Source organism: Uranotaenia lowii, chromosome 3, assembly GCF_029784155.1.
Source record: "Uranotaenia lowii strain MFRU-FL chromosome 3, ASM2978415v1, whole genome shotgun sequence".
In the NCBI taxonomy this organism is placed as follows: Eukaryota; Metazoa; Arthropoda; class Insecta; order Diptera; family Culicidae; genus Uranotaenia; species Uranotaenia lowii.
The window spans coordinates 151,920,201-151,937,063 of NC_073693.1; the positions used below are offsets into that span (position 1 = coordinate 151,920,201).

The following is a 16,863-nucleotide window of genomic DNA, read 5'->3' on the forward strand; positions in this document are numbered from 1 at the left end:
CGCTGTCACTCACCAACTTGCATTTAATTTAAATAAATTTGGTCCGAAATTTCAATTAATTTCTTTAAAAAATATATAATCCCTTTCGAAACCGTGTCAAATTTTTGAAGATTCTGAGTTGTTTCGGCTCAGACCGTTAAGACGTTCCTTAAAAATGCCTGATAAGAAACAACTCAAAATTCGCGAAAACCCCTTCCATTCATTTCTGAGTTGTGCCGTTCTAATCAAAATTTGAGTTTTCCCAAGTTTGGCGTATTTTGAATTGTTTTCCTTCAAATCTGAGTCAAGGGGAATAAGCGTGAAGTGCCCGCTAAAGAAATCATTTGACTGCCCATTACGACTTTTTTCAAAATCTCTCCCCGATAGCGGTCCTAGTATTTTGCCTACAATTTGACCACCGTGTCGTTTTCCTTGACCATGTCCGGGTTTTCAGCTTCACTTTTTGCCTAGGAGTTTGGCTTTTCTCCGTTATTTCTAATTACTGTTTCCTTCCTACAAAACCGAATCAGAACACTCAGTGACTCAGCACAGCAAACTCTTTCAAAACTGTGAGAGTTCACCGAATGTTCCATTCGCTTCGAGGAGGAAGATTTCTCCGCCTTCCGACCTCTTGCACTTAGCAATATCTGTAAACGAATGACTACTTTTCGAAACCGCCTCGGTATTTATCTCTTTTTTTACCCCTAGCACACGCATTCTGGTGCTCTCGGCGAAAGCAAAGAACCGAAAATACACCCATAAAATTTATGAGTTGCAAATTTTGCAAATGCGTTTTTTTTTTTAAATTAATTAATTTTATCTTTCATGACAGAATTTTATTGACATGATGTATAATTTTTTTTTCTTGTTATTTCCTTGTCCATACTACACACCGTATTTTGTTTATTTTACAGGTGAGCAGATTTTTTGACTTGTAGAAATTAAGTGGATTCAATCCTATGTGGTTTTTCTATAGGTGGGGACAAGACTACCCTTGCACGAGTGTGAGAATCAGTTTTTTCAATGTTTTGATTGGTACGTCACAAACGTTCATGAGCGTCTCGACGTTGAAATCGCCATTCACCGACGGTATACAATGTTTCATGTAATTTCGAAAATCACAATCAAAGCACCCTTTTATTTACGCTTTTTCTTCCTGACGCGCAGCACGGCGACGCTGTTTGTTTTGAACAATAAACAACTTTATTTGCGTCCCAAACATTCTTCCTGATAAGTTTCCATGGTAAGATTTGGACGCTTAACTCATGACTCCGGGATGGCGTCGCGTTACGTCACAATCGTTCATAAACAACTGAATGGATACAACGAACTAATACTAAAGTTCTTGGTTGTCCCCACCTATAGATAAACCACATAGGATTCAATCATCTTCACGTTTATTCAAATTTTAGCTCTTTGTTAGATACTTTCAGAACTTTTGGACAATTTACCTCATGAGTTTTGGTTGGATAGTTGATTAACAGCTGTGTTTGGGTCTCCTACTGAGATTTCCCTAGATTTTTCTTGATCCTGACTTTTTAAATTGTTCAATGAGCTTATGTATTGGATGCTATCTCAAAAAACCTCTTGACAGATTGTCACCAAATTGTGTTCATGTAAACATTAATTAATAAGTAGCTTAACTCAAGATTTGATTAATTTCGATTCGTGCAATAAAAAGTCATTCACAAATCAAAGTGTTGCATTATTTCGAATACACTTTTTAATATGTGCGTCGCATCACTGGATCGTATTTTGACACTAAAACAGTTTACGTCATGTCCGCTTCAAAATTTAAAAAAAATTAGAGGAGCTAAGCACATAACGAGCACCCGGGGAATACTTAGCACTCCTCTTTTCTACAAAACTACGTATTTTCTTTAATAAATTGTCATGAGGATTTGTTTTAATTGTTAATATTAATTTTTCACAAAAAAAAGGTATTTAAAAAAATGAGCTAAGTTCTCAAGTGACGAAAAAAATAAAATTTTTGAGTACCACAAAATAAGCTCTTATGTATGTATGTATGAAAAGTTCCTCCATCGGTAGCAAGGTCCAGCCTATGTCTGTGTGGCTAGGCCTTCGAATTGCTTCTCAGGCTTCCACGGCCGATGGTTCGTCGAGGGAAGGCATCCTACCTTCAGAGACCTACAATGGTTGGTAATCCACTCCTCATGCAATAGTCTTCTGCAGATGCTTTCCCTCTGAAATATATGATTATTTGTACAATGAAACACATCTTACCTGTCGGCAACTTATGGGATTCGAACCCAAAAGTTTTTCTTGCCGATATCGGGAATCGAACCCAGTACGCCTGGGTTACCAGACTCGCACCAACCTATCCACTAGACCACATCAGCGCTCCAATACCACGAAATAAGCTCTTGTGATCTTTAAATCAACTTGATCTATAATGATCGCACTGCAACATGATTTACACGTTGTTTCTCAATTTTCACAATCATAAAATTTTTGATTTTTCACTTTAATCAGTTTTAAAACACGTTCATACTGAAATTTGTTGGCTCGGGGCGAACAGTATTTTCTGCCGTATAATCGACTCACCTGACTTCATAGAGTTGAATTTGCTGCAGATTCTCCGGCAGAAAACGCTCATTGTGCCCCAATTAATGGTGCTTTTACTGCCCCAGGGGAATTCTCATTATGCCCCTACAGTGACTGCTTTTCAGCTTTCAGCAAAAATTTTTGAAATGCATTTTTAAACGTTTTATCTAGTTTTTCAAGTTTCAGCCAACTAGGAAATAGACTATTTTAGTGTTCGAACACGAAACAATGATGTAATTTACATGCTATAGCTGTTTTCTATGGTTAAATGAGCATTTTCTTAAGGTACTCATTTTTCCCTCATCTCCCCTATAGTAAAGTACAAAACTGTATTTTAAAAACGTGTACCCGAAAAAAGTCAGGTTGAGGGCAACTGGAGGTTGGGTCATACTGAGTTTACTTTTGGTGTGTTTCGCAACAAAAATTGTTTTTGGAAATGCGTACTTTCGTTAAAAAGAGGAGTGCTCTTTTTACCTTGGGTACTCGTTCTTCGCTTATCTACCCTTCGTTGTTACGGATGTATCAAATAATCAGGAATGGTTTTTTGAAAAATATCGGAATGAAAATGGCTCTTATACTAGCCCCCATAATAACACGATCCTTGTCAAGGGACCCACATTCAGATGGCGGGTGTAATTCCTGGAAGGCCCATTACATCAAAACGGTTGAAGCTCTCATACTCCGGTTAGCCGCTCAGTTTAGCCACACGTTTCAAATCTTAGAGTTCTTCATCTTGCTCTGAGATTTTTTTGGGCCCGCCTATTAAAACTACTAAAATGAACGTGGCGACAAGCGTGTTAACACGCCACGCTCATTTTGGTGGTTTTACTAGCCGGACCCAAAGAAATTCTCGGAGTGAGTAAGAAAAGAGGGATATTCCAAGATTTGCAAAGTGTTGCTAAACTGAGCGGCTTACATGAGTAAGAGAGCGTCACAGTTTATTTAACACTTGGGATCATTAGTTTTAAAGATAAATCGCAGTCCTGTTTCCACAAATTGAATTAGTATTTATGTACTATTTGCTACCTTATAATAAAAAAAAGATTCCCTGAGAATACTATACGAAATACCTCGTAATTCTCTTTCCGCATAGTAGTAGTAGTATTTTTCAAAATAGAACATGACAAATTCAAATGACGATTTTTTTCAAAATGCAGTGGTTTGTCGAGATGAAGTACACCAAACATCGATTTTCCTCAGATTTAATCTATATGCGGTTCTTGACGTGTAAGGGTTGATTCGAAGAAAGTTATTTTCGATGATAAGAATTATGCTGCAGAAAAATTTAAATTTAATTACAGTCCTTTCTGCTCAGATAACAGAAAACACATTTCACGCATTTCAATAATGTTGCTCAATGTTGGCATAGCTCTCTCCATGGTGTGGGTGCTTGGCATGACCCTTGCGCTGGACATGGGGTTGGAATCCTCCCTTGTGGTCGGAAGTGTAGTCCACAACACGGTGGGTTCCATCAGCTTCATCCAGGGTGTATTGTCCCTTGGTGTGATCACCATCTCGGCTTTCCCATTGGCTCTTGTGATCCTTGGTGTGATGATCCTTGACTCCGTACTCGAATTTGTATTTCGGATGGCTGTGGTGATCTTCCTCATGATGGCCGTGATCTCCTCCGTAAAACTGGGCAGAGGCAATGACGGCCAAACAGGCAACCAGGACGATGATCTTGAAAACGAAAACATTATAAGCATCTTCTGATAAGTAAAAACCAAAACAAACTTATCACCTTGAACATCTTGGATCTCCTGCTTCGATTATTCAGCTACTTTTGGGGTGGAAGTCGTTTGAAAACTGTACTCTGAACATATCCAACACAACACTTTTATACTATTTGATCTGCGATGTTCCGAAAAGCCAATCTCAATTTTCCTTTCCATATAGGCAAACCATTGCATGTTGACATGCAACTTACTTATCTTGTTGGTGGATGGGCGACTAGCAATAGAGAAATCCATTTTTCCGATTTTTGTTTATTTCGTTGATAGGATTGATTTGCTATAAAAGTTGTGCTGATTATCCAAATTGATATCAGTTTCCAAGTTTTCATCAGCAGCTTAACACATCAATCGTTTCCACAGGAGATCCAAGATGTTCAAGGTTTGTTTGGTTCTAAAAAGTAGTTATCATATCAACTGATAACAATTAATTTTTATAAAATTTGATATTAGATCATCGTCCTGGTTGCCTGTCTGGCTGTCATTGCCTCTGCCCAGTTCTACGGAGGAGATCACAGCCATCATGAGGAAGATCACCACAGCCATCCGAAATACAAGTACGAGTACGGAGTCAAGGATCATCACACCAAGGATCACAAGAGTCAGTGGGAAAGCCGAGATGGAGATCATACCAAGGGACAATACACCTTGGATGAAGCCGATGGAACTCACCGTGTCGTGGATTACACTTCCGACCATAAGGGAGGATTTCAGCCCCATGTTCAGCGAATGGGTCATGCCAAGCACCCACACCACGGAGAGAGCTACGTGAAAATCGATCAAAAATACTAAACATGACCTTTGGCATTGGCCGTAATGAATATTGTTCATGATACTGGAAATAAAGATTTTTATTGAACCCTCGGTTGGGGTTTAAAATAGAACCTGCGTTAACTTTAATTTATTAAATTTTTTTATTACAATCGTTTGAAACGAAGTCCATATTTTGTACATAGAGAATATAAACAAATACTCATAAGAAGTAACGTTTACATGAACATGAGTAGATTTGAATTTTTAGGTTTGTATGGAAAATTTAATATTATGTTCGAAAAAAAAACAACATCATTTTTGTTTCTTCTGTTGAACCGAGCTCATGGTTTTTGTACTAATTTATAAATTCTGATTAAGAAAATTTTCTGCTGAACATCCTTCTTGAAGACCGTTGCTTCGTATGCTATAAGGCAAAAAGTTAAAAGTGTTTAATAGGGGTATGCCTTTGGCATTGGAAAACTGACTGACTGACATCACTGCTGATGCTTAGCGAGGTATTGCTTGAAAAGAAGTCATGCATTACTTCACAAGATACCAGCAGTACTGTCAGTTGATTTTATTGTTTATTTCAATGTCAAAATATACTATGTTGGAAACAAAATAAAGAACGTTTTTTTGACTTTCCAGGATTTATGGAAGTCTGACCATGTAGGTAGTAGAGATAAATGAAGGATGAAGAAGAAGTAGAAGAATTTGATACTTTAAACACTGACCATACTGACTGGACACTCGATTTCGTTTGTTGGATGATTTCAAAGTAGTCGATGATTCCTTTGAATTCAGCCACAGTATTTGAAAGACCCAAATACTAGTACTTCACTAGCTATTTGCTAGCATCCTCAGTGGGTTATCGACTAAAGAAGTGTATCCTTTTTCCAACAGTACGCAATATCGATTCCAGAGTGCGCATCGATCGATTTGAAGAAATTCTATCCCAGTTAGAAAGTGCCACTCAACTTCCAAACAAAAAAAAAGGCAATTCCTACGATAGAATCGGGCTAACAGGTACATTTTTCCTACAGGGCATTTGTATCGGAAAAATGGTAGGTTCGCCACCTACCGCCTGCTAAATTTAACAAACAACATGGGCCAGAAAATGATCGAATTTTTGTTCTAAATATCCTGCTAGTGTGATCAGTGCTTTTAATTTTTAAACAGCTTGTTCATTCCCCCTCAGTGGGGTAAATATAGACATTGGCTGATTAGTTGAAAAAACTCGTAAAGTTTCAAAATCTAAGTAGAACAACAAAAATGCGATAACTAAAGCATCCATCGTTTGCAAAGTTGTGAGCTGTGCTGTGTTTTTTTAATCTAAAGAAAAAAATTTAATCACTTACACTTATATTCGAAAAAGTGCGCTGCTTAACTCCAAGTGTGTAAGTTTTTAACCCTCATCCGTCCCTGAAATTCGTACTCGTTTCAGTCCCTGAAGTTTCAATTTGACACTGCTGACTAAATCCAATATTTCTCGCTTGCTTCTCAACCGATTTATACATTATTTACAGTTTTGGAAACCTTGTAATATAACTCAAATATGTTTGTAAGACAGTTTCAGTTTTCCGTAATTCAAAGTCTAAGAAAAAATCCGAAGAAACATGTTTCGGAAAAAAAGACTGGAGATCAGCTCCAGAAGGCTCAATATTTTTTTCACTTGGTGTCCAAGAAAGCTGAAGTACAGAGAACAGAATTACAACTCGAACAAAAAATCGTCAAAAGAGTGTGTAAAATTGCAAATGCTATCACCAAAAAATACGTTAGGAATAAACCACAAACAATGGGATCTATTGCGCCGTTCAAAAGTTACAAATGAACTTTAAAGTGCCAAGTTTTTGAGAAGGCGTAATCGTGTTTCATACACAAAAAATCAATCCAATATCTCATTAAAATGGACGGCTTCAATTTATTGCTAAATAAATGAAATCAGAGTTACTCTGGTCGAAATTTCACTCTCTATATTTTTGCACTACTACGACAGTAAAAACAACTAACAGCTTTGGTATAAGTTTTCGTGCTTCTTGAACAGTAATTTATGTCATCTATGTCAAGTCAAATACAAGAACAGGGTTACTTTCACATATTATTTTAGCATCCAGGTGTTTTAAACTTTGTATTTTGAATAAATTTGAAGAAAAAAGATAATAACTTTTATGTTTTTTTTTTGTTCATGCAAAATGATGAACGTATTGCGAAACTTGAACAGCGATTTTCTTGAAGCATGCTTAGCAGCTTATACGACCTATAAAAAACTGACTGAAACTTAGTCATTATTTCTGAGCTTTGTTTAGACAGTTCTCTTTGGTGTGTTTGGAGACATCTGGTGACCCAGCCAAAAAAAAGTTCAAAAAGGGTTTTTTTCCACAAGTTTCGTGGGCTAGCTTGTACGTCTGTTCTCTCTGTCTGAAGTTAGAAACTAAATGTTTCACAAATGGGTTTTTTTTTTAATTTTTTTTAGATCTTGACGACGAAAAATGTAAAAAAAAGTGGTGCATAAACCGTATTTTTCAATCAATGAATCGTCGGAATTGTTTATGTCTTGCCAGATAAATTTTGAACAAAGGATAGAAAATTTGACGTACTTCGGCACATTATTGCATTTGAAGGCTTTCAAAATATGAAACAAAAATTGTTTGATGAATTGTTAAAGATAGCTGTTATTACAAACTTTTTGTCAATTTGTATTTGTATTTGCATTTCTCAGATTTTCAAAAACTTAAATTTAATTATTTGAATAGATAACTGCATTTTAAGAAGTTTTCTAGCATTTCAAAGGTTTTCAAAGGTTTAAAAAGGGGGTTTTAAGAGATGCTCTTCTAGCACTAAGGAATTTGATATTGGAGCTATAATACTTTATCAAACTGCTTGATTTCTTCATTAACATTCACTTGTATAATGCAAAATGAAAAAAAAAACATAGATTTTTTGCTGAATTTGAATCCAAAAAAACAGGCTTCAAATTCAAAAATAATAAAGTTTTAAAGTAGTCCAACACCATTTCACTAGTTTTAATTTATATATGGCAGCACTATCTTGCAGTTAATCCGAATTGATGCCCATTTACGAATATCCGGGATTAATTCAGGTGTGCTGGATAGTTTTGATCAAGAAATAAGTGAACGCCTTGGAAATTCTAAGATTACAAAATCAAATTATAAGAATTTCATAAAGGACACTTAAAGTTTTCTTGGACCGATATTCAGAATAATGTTGTACTTTACGACGGAGCATGATAGACCAGACGGCTAGCGGTATTATTGGTATGATTTAAATCGGAAGTTGAGATCAGCAGGAATTTGACGGTTGTACATTCTTGTGATGGTGATTTTTTGCAAATCCGGAAAAGCTTTCTGCAGCGTGAACTCCAACAAAACTGTGTTGCAAAACTACCTCTAAATGATGAATATGGGCCAAAATAAACCTGAAAAATCAATATTTACTGTGTTTACTGTGTTTACTGTGTTTACTGTGTTTACTGTGAAAAATCTTGAATTCCAGCCTGTTTTTAATTCCTACTTTTTTCTGATTCAAAATAAACCCAGAATGTTTGTTCTATCATTTCACCCTTTTAATGAAGAAAATAAGTAGTTTTGTAAGGAATTACTGCTCAAATATCAAACTTCTTAGTTCTAGAAGAGCATCTCTTGAAACCTCCTTTTATTAGCTTTAAAAACCATTGGAATTCTAGAAAACTCCTTAAAATACAGTTATATATTTAAATAATTCGTAGAAACATTATTATTCACTTTAACACAGTTAACTTTTAGAAATAATCTTGTTTTTGTTGAAAAACACAAGTGGTACTAATCTTATTTCGCACCCTTTTTTCATAGTTTTGATCCTCAACGCCAATTGCTGCGTCCAAAAAAAGTTAACTTATGCTTGATTTATTCATTGAACAATTCAAATCAAATTGTAGGAGAAAACTTTGGTGATTTACAATCATTCATATTTTAACGAGCAAAACACATAGTAGTACTATTCTTATTTCGCTCACTGTAGCTTCTAGATAAATTAAGCTTTCTTTGACACCAAGTGAATTTTGTTTTGAGCATGCCGAAGTCTTTTTTTTTCCGAAGTATGTTTTTTTCGATTTTTTTTTTCTCCGTTTTATATGATTTTCTACGATCGAAAGGGATTTTACACACTTATATGTCCCAATTAACTTATTGAAAACCAAATAATAAATTTGTTAAAATGTGCACCATTCAAAGCAGTTTGAATTATTCGATTTTTCTTTTCAGGTCAAAACCATGTTGAAAGAATTCTTCCATCGTTTGTATAGTAGACATGTCCAAACATCACATACTGTGGTGAAATTTGGTGATTTTTAATGTTTCAAATAAATGTGTGTTAAATAATTTAAAGATAATTAATGTTTATTTAAGACTACGACAGAAGACAAATTTTATTGATTACATTACTTGGATCCGAAACATATTAATTATTCCCTTTTTTTATCCTGCTTTACCCCATTTTACGGTATTTAAAATTTGGATCGCAAACTGAAGAACCTTAATTTGGTTTCCTGTTTCATGTTCCAAACATATAGTGAAGATTATTCCAGGACAATTCGAGCTTCGTTTCACAATATCCAGCCAATTGTTTGGATTGGACTTTCCCTAATTTTGTTTTTGAAATCTGATCAAATTCGAGTGAAACGTGGTCAACTGCAGTGCTTAATATCACTGAATTCGATGGACAGCTTTTAGCTACATTTGATTTTATGACCAATATACGCTCTCTGATGTCATCTTTGAAATTGTTTAACACTAGTTCAGAAAAATTTAAAATGATGAAACTTTATACCTACTCATTAGAGTGCCCCGAATGATCCGACATTTGAAAAAAGTTAGCGCTGCAGGCTTAAATCTCATGCAAAATTTGGGCCAGATCCGATCTCGGGAAGGGGTTGGTCAAAGAGCCTAAAGTTTATATAGGATTTTGATACATTTTTTCGGGAAGAACTTGAAAATCCAGTTTTTCATGAATAACTTTGGTTCCTTTCGGCCGATTTCAATTGAGAACGGGTTTTCTTAAAGTCTAAGCTAGGAAAAATATTTCATCCAAAGACAGCATTTGGATTAGAGTTTAGATAAAAAAAGTTATTCAGCTTTAAAAAATAGCTATCCTTTTTAAAGGTGATATTCATCACAATTAATGAGAGGCGCTGCTTCGTACATTTTGGCGCAGCATTAACAGTGATGAATATCACCCTGAAGAAAGTTACCCCATTTTTGAAGTATAATAACTTTTTCATCATAAGTCGAATTGAAATGCAGTCTTCGGAAGAATAATTTGTCATAGTTAAGGCTTTGAGAAAAACCGTTTTTAAAAGAAATCAACTAAAGGGGACCATAGTTATTTATGAAAAACCTCCGGAACCAAATGTCCCAAAATACCTTACAAACTTTAGGCTCGTTGAGCGACCCCTTCCCGTGATCCGATCTGGCCCAAATTTGGCATGAGACCTTGCACTAGGCCTAGGATAAATTTTAGCCTGCAGCGCATAACATTTCACAAGCTTGAAATTCCCTATACAAATTTGAGGCAGTCTACTAGGGTAAGTGTTCCTAATTTGGCATGTGTACCTAATGTTAACATACCGTTCGATTTTTTCTGTTTTTGACCTTATTTTTCACTTTATCACAATCATAAAAAAATGATAATGTAACGAATCATGTGAACTTTCATTTTACAAACAAATTAGTATTCCAACTCACAGGATTTTTCATAAATTCCGGATTGTTTCAAAGTATGTCCAAATTGAATGGAATTGTTAGCAAATTTCTTAAAAAACACATCTTTAGAAATGGAAGATCAAAGCTTAATTTGTCATCCGATTTTTTTAAAATTTTTCGTCGGGTTGTTTTCTATCATGATTTAAGTGATAAGTATGTAAAAACCATGTTTTTTTCGTGTAAAAACTAAAAAAAGCTCAAAGCACTATTTTGAATGTGTTCCTAATTATGGACATAGTCAAAGTTTTCCAAACTATATCAAAGTCATAGAATGTATTTGAAATAAATTTGGTTGGTTGAATCGTGTTTTAACTTAACTTTCAACGATCTGTTAAAATAAACTGTTTTGAGTTTATAAAACATGATATTTTTTTACTTCAGTGTATCTCAAAGCTAAAAATGTTGAAAAAATATTTTCGCCATGTTGTTAAGAATGCACCCTACGCGACAGCAAAGGAAATTATCAAGTTACAGAGAGCTTCTCAACGAGAACAAGCCAAAAGGAAAAATTAAAAAAAAATCTAAATAAAATGCGTTATATACCGCCACCCGGGGCATCATGCAACACTTTACCATTTCAATGGCTTTTAAAAACCTAATGTCCACAGATAATTATTCCGCTTGTACATCAAAAGTTTTAAGATTAATGGAACATCAAATAAACGTAGTCAGAAAAGTAATTGGTTTCACCAATTATTTTTAAATTTACACAACATGCGATTTTCACCCTACTAAAAAAAGGGATAAGTAGCAAAAACCTTTGTTTTTAATAAAAAATCAAATGAAAAATGTAAAAAATTATAGTTTTCGATATATTTGTGATTTGGTTACGCATAACGCACGATCTGCAGTTATTTTCGTTTTTATTCGAATTAAATTTAATGTTTTTTCGATCAAAGATTTTAAAAAAAAAAGAAAGCATAAGGGTGCTGTATATATTTAGGGATAAGAAATACTACAACAAAATTTAAAACGATATTCCAGCATATGGAAACAAGATATAAACTGTAAATCATTCACCTGCATGTCGATGCATTTTAGCCCAGACTGCTGTTGGAATTTTAAAAATATTTATTTAAAAAAATTAAATGATTGTCCGAAAATTATTTATACACCAACAGTGTTGATATAGGATAATGAAATCAATATTAAGTTTGTAGGCCAAACCGCCATACTCTGTTAAGTTTAACGGCATCAAAAAATATAAAAAAAATTTATTTTTTTCAAATATCTATGAGAATCAAAAACTTCAAAAAACTATCTCACGACGTGAGAAACTATGGCATCATCGTTTTGTTATCATTAATGTTAATTGCATTACATTAGATTGAAATAAAATTTAAATAAGTGTTGTGATACACAAATGTTGCATCTAACCATGCTGTTGCATGATGCTCTGTTTGACTGTTTCTTATTTGTATCCATTGCAATGAATTTTCTACTTTTTGAAATATAATTAATGTACCCATTGCAAAAAGTTAAGTTTGAATTTTATAAACTACTAGCTGACCCGGTAAACTTCCTTTTACCTTATAAATCGTAATAAATATTTAATTTCATCTACACGTCCTTAACTGCATCGTGTTCGCGAATAGATTCTTATGGAAATCGTAACAAATAAAGTTGAATTTGTATGGGGACCCCCCTTTCATAAAAAGTGAGATTCTTGAAACTATTATACAAACCATCTCTGACCTAAAAAACTCTCGGATACCAAATTTCACTTCATTCCGACCGACCATTCATACGTGATGTTATTACAAAGAAAATGCCTCCATTTTTATATATAAGACTTTCTTGAAAACTAGCATAAAGGAATATTGTGTGGAATTTAAATAGTCCTTATTTATCTATTCATATTCTAAAAACGCTGTAAAATTTATAAAAAGGTCAGTTTTGAGATTGTTTTCATTAAAAGAATTAAAAAACAGACCCATATGCAAAATCAGGAACAAATATTGGGTACGCGAATACATTTTTTCTCATATGTTAACATTAGGAACACCTATATGTTAACATTAGGAACAATTATTGCCAAATTAGGAACATCGACATACTTTATAAAACATGATATTCTTCGTAAACTAAAGCTTGAAATGATTATTTTGAACCATAATAGAGTTCAGAAAAAAAATTGGAACTTAGATACCAAAAAATTGTATATCTATGAATTAATGATTCGGCCTACTAACATCAAAGCTAAAAACCTCTGACATAATATAGCGAAATTAGGCTCACTTACCCTACTCATGCATTGGTATTTCATGAATTGAATGGATCGGAACTTTATTAAAAAACATGAAATGCGTTGAAATTATTTATTTATTCACAAAAACATTCTTTGGCTCAACAGGAAAAAAAAGCAGCGATCAATTAGTAGTGTTGATGGATGTTGGCGTAGCTCTCTCCATGGTGTGGGTGCTTGGCATGACCCTTGCGCTGAACATGGGGCTGGAATCCTCCCTTATGGTCGGAAGAATAGTCCACAACACGGTGGGTTCCATCGGCTTCATCCAAAGTGTACTGTCCCTTAACGTGATCACCATCTCGGCTTTCCCACTGGCTCTTGTGATCCTTGGTGTGATGATCCTTGACTCCGTACTCGTACTTGTATTTCGGATGGGAGTGATAATCCTCTCCATGATGACCGTAGTCTCCTCCGTAAAATTGGGCAGAGGCAATGACGGCCAAACAGGCAACCAGGACGATGATCTACAGTATAATTTGAAGATTTATCAGTTAACAGCTAGTCAAATGTTCGTTTTACTAATTGTTAATTACCTTGAACATCTTGGATTTCCTGTAAAGATAAGCTTGGAACTATTGAAGCGACGAAGTGTGCAATGAAACTGATACCAAACTCATGTTTTGGTACAACTTTTATACCAAACCAGCGTTTTGCATACGTGGTTCCGAATTAAGCTTTCAATTCTACCTTTTCTAAACCACTCATAGCGTGTTAACATGCAATTGTTATTGGTATCAATCCGCACTTGATTGGTTTTTTTTCTCTCACCAATTCCGTTCACTATTCAGGGCTTTGTTTTTGTGGAGTGAAGTTGAAGTTACTAATTAAATCAACTGGTGTTACAAAAAAACCAAAGAAATCTTAGAGCAAACATGGTAAATCAGGCAAAAAATCATATGGTCTTTATAGATTTTTTATAGTGAATAATTGCTCATGAATTTCAATATCGTGGAGTTAGAGAAATAGCCAAAAAAATAAAATAAAAAAAACATACTCTACCGTTCATGATTATATCGAAATGTTCATTTATTGGTAAACCACAAATAACAAGTTTTCTAGCCATGATGAACAAAATATTAGGAAGAACATAATTAGAGAAATAACTATTTAATGGAAAAGTGAAAAAGGGGCTTGGTGAATTATTATGATCTTCTGACATTTCCAAATTTTCATAGTCCCTTTAATCATTTTCTTCTTTCGGCTATGGATTCGATTTAATATTTTTTAACAGTGAAATGCAAAAATAGCACTTCAAATGACCGGGGTTCGGTCAAATCGAACAGAACGCCATGAACTTGATATCGAGATAATAGAGATTAGATTTCTTCTGTTATGGGAAAGGTGTGCTAAATGGCATACTGTGTAGAACACTTATCATCTCCAATATTCCAATAGATAGGTGTCTCAAAACTATATGCACATGAGCAGATATCTGTTTTTCTATACATTGAACTCGCGGTTTTTGAGAAAATGAGTGTGTTGTAAAAGTAGTCAAAACAGCTGATTTACGAAACTAGGTGGGCTAAAACGCATTTTATGCTCTGGGCAATATTTCAGTTCCACTTGCAATATACCTACTCGTATGTATGAAAACCGTAGAAACTGGTAACGAGCATACGTCAAAGCAGTAATTAAGGCAAAATTTTGATTATCACACGATCTTTTCTAAAAAAAAACGCCATTTCGTGGTAGTATTTTAATCGTTTGATTTTTTTTATCAAATCAGTATTAAAGGGTGATACGGCCAAAATTTGGTCATGGGAAAACTAATGTAAATCGTTGAAATCGTTTATTTGAAAAATTAAATTAAATTTCTTTTTCAAGTTTAATTTGTATAAAACCCAGGAAAAATAATCAGTTAGGCTTCCGCTTTTCCGAATCCGAATTGCCGGGCCTTACGCTTAACCCCTGCCATCAGATTTTGTACAGCCACCTGGTCCACCTTCTTCGCCGCAGAAAGCCAGTTTGCGTTGAACTGCTGCTCGTTCCTAGCAGTTTTTTGGTCTTCTTTAGGTTTCGCTTGACAATAGCCCAGTATTTCTCAATTGGGCGGAGCTCTGGCGTGTTGGGAAGGTTCTTGTTCTTGGGAACCAACTGCACGTTGTTGGCGGTATACCACTCCATGGCCTTTTTACCGTAATGGAAAGATGCCAAATCCGGCCAAAACAGTACGGAACAACCGTGTTTCTTCAGGAAAGGCAGCATACGTTTATTCAAATACTCTTTCACGTGAATTTCTTGGTTGACAGTCCCGGAAGCTATGAAAATGCTGCTTTTCAATCCACAGGTACAGATGGCTTGCCAAAACAGATATTTCTTCGCGAACTGTGACAGTTTCATGTGCTTGAAAATATCTGCTACCTTTCCTCTTCCTTTTGCCGTATAAAACTCCTGTCCCGGAAGCTGCTTGTAGTCGGCTTTGACGTAGGTTTCGTCGTCCATTACCATGCAGTCAAACATCGTCAGCATCGTCGTGTCCATCCTCCGGGATCACTACCTTCTTGTAAGTCGATAGTCCGGCTCGTTTTTTGGCTCGATGCACGGTTGTAGACGATACACTCAGCTTATTTGCGGCATTTCGGAGAGAGAGGTTAGGGTTTCGCAATATCTTTTCATTCATAACTTCGCTTAAAGTTTCAATTTCTTGGATTCCTCATATTCATCTGAATTAGAAAAATAAAACACAAAGAGTTTTGTTATGTACACAAGTTATGTACACGTTCAATATATTTCATCAAAATGTTGCAAAACCTTGTCTGATTTTTTTTTTTAATTCTTTTGGACTTTGTTTCCGTTATACAGTGAATCCTCGATTTTGTCACGCACCGATTATGTCTGCAGCCGATTTTGTCTACCCCCGATTTCGTGACCTTTTTGACTCGATTTTGTCACCATACATGATTCAATGTAAAAATACTCTGATTTAAAACTTCTCCTTTTGTTGAATATTGATTGATATTGTGTTTATTCACATCATTCTGGAACATTGCTATACATGATAACATCGATAGTGATAGTGAAGATCACTTATGAAAGATACGAAAATTGTCCGTTTTTTATCTATATATATAAAAAGCAATTTCTGTATGTTTGTTTGTTTGTTTGTTTGTTTGTTTGTTTGTCCTCTATAGACTCAGCCGTCTTAAGAGCTAGAGATCTGAAATTCGGCATGGATGCCCATTAGGACCAGGAATGATGAAAAATGTTTTTAGATTTTTGGACGACCCCTTCTGAAGGGGGTCGTCCATACAAGACAAATATTGTTTTCACGTTATTGACGTTATTTTCCATCGGATTGTGATGAAAATTGGCACATGAGTGTTTTGAGAGACGAGCAATCGATTACAGTTATCAGATTTAGAGTCAGGGGTCGGCCAAAGGGGTCGTCCATATCAACTGATTAATGTTTTTGCGATATTGGCGTTATTATACACCGGATTGTGATGAAAATTTGCACATGAGTGTTTTGAGAGACGAGCAATTGATTACAGTTATCAAATTTAGAGTCAGGGGTCGGCCAAAGGGGTCGTCCATATCAACTGATTTATGTTTTTGCGATATTGGCGTTATTATACACCGGATTGTGATGAAAATTTGCACATGAGTGTTTTGAGAGACAAGCAATCGATTACAGTTATCAAATTTAGGGTTTGAGGTCGGCAAAAGGGGTCGTCCATATCAACTGATTAATGCTTTTGCGATATTGGCTTTATTTTACATTGGATTGTGATGAAAATTTGCACATGAGTGTTTGAGAGACGGGCAAACGGTTACAGTTATCAAATTTAGGGTCAGAGGTCGGCAAAAGGGGTCGTCCATATCCACTGATTTA

At 35.2% G+C, this 16,863-nt stretch overlaps 4 protein-coding genes across 8 annotated transcripts in view; 2 read left to right on the plus strand and 2 right to left on the minus strand.

Moving 5' to 3' along the window:
* The window catches only part of LOC129758280 (putative mediator of RNA polymerase II transcription subunit 15), a 253,832-nt gene that overhangs the window by 217,107 nt on the left and 19,862 nt on the right, over positions 1-16,863 (plus strand). The gene's annotated exons all lie outside the window — the stretch shown is intronic.
* Positions 3,731-4,345, minus strand: LOC129758284 (cuticle protein 19-like). Its single transcript, XM_055755765.1, has 2 exons — positions 4,286-4,345; positions 3,731-4,224 (listed from the first exon to the last, which is right to left on the minus strand). The coding sequence occupies exons 1-2, from the start codon at positions 4,292-4,294 to the stop codon at positions 3,886-3,888; spliced, it is 348 nt and encodes a 115-aa protein (XP_055611740.1). The 5' UTR covers positions 4,295-4,345; the 3' UTR covers positions 3,731-3,885.
* On the plus strand, positions 4,596-5,109 carry LOC129758285 (cuticle protein 19-like). Its single transcript, XM_055755766.1, has 2 exons — positions 4,596-4,656; positions 4,728-5,109. The coding sequence occupies exons 1-2, from the start codon at positions 4,648-4,650 to the stop codon at positions 5,064-5,066; spliced, it is 348 nt and encodes a 115-aa protein (XP_055611741.1). The 5' UTR covers positions 4,596-4,647; the 3' UTR covers positions 5,067-5,109.
* LOC129758282 (cuticle protein 19-like) lies at positions 13,097-13,654 on the minus strand. The gene is made up of 2 exons (XM_055755763.1): positions 13,565-13,654; positions 13,097-13,495 (listed from the first exon to the last, which is right to left on the minus strand). The coding sequence occupies exons 1-2, from the start codon at positions 13,571-13,573 to the stop codon at positions 13,157-13,159; spliced, it is 348 nt and encodes a 115-aa protein (XP_055611738.1). The 5' UTR covers positions 13,574-13,654; the 3' UTR covers positions 13,097-13,156.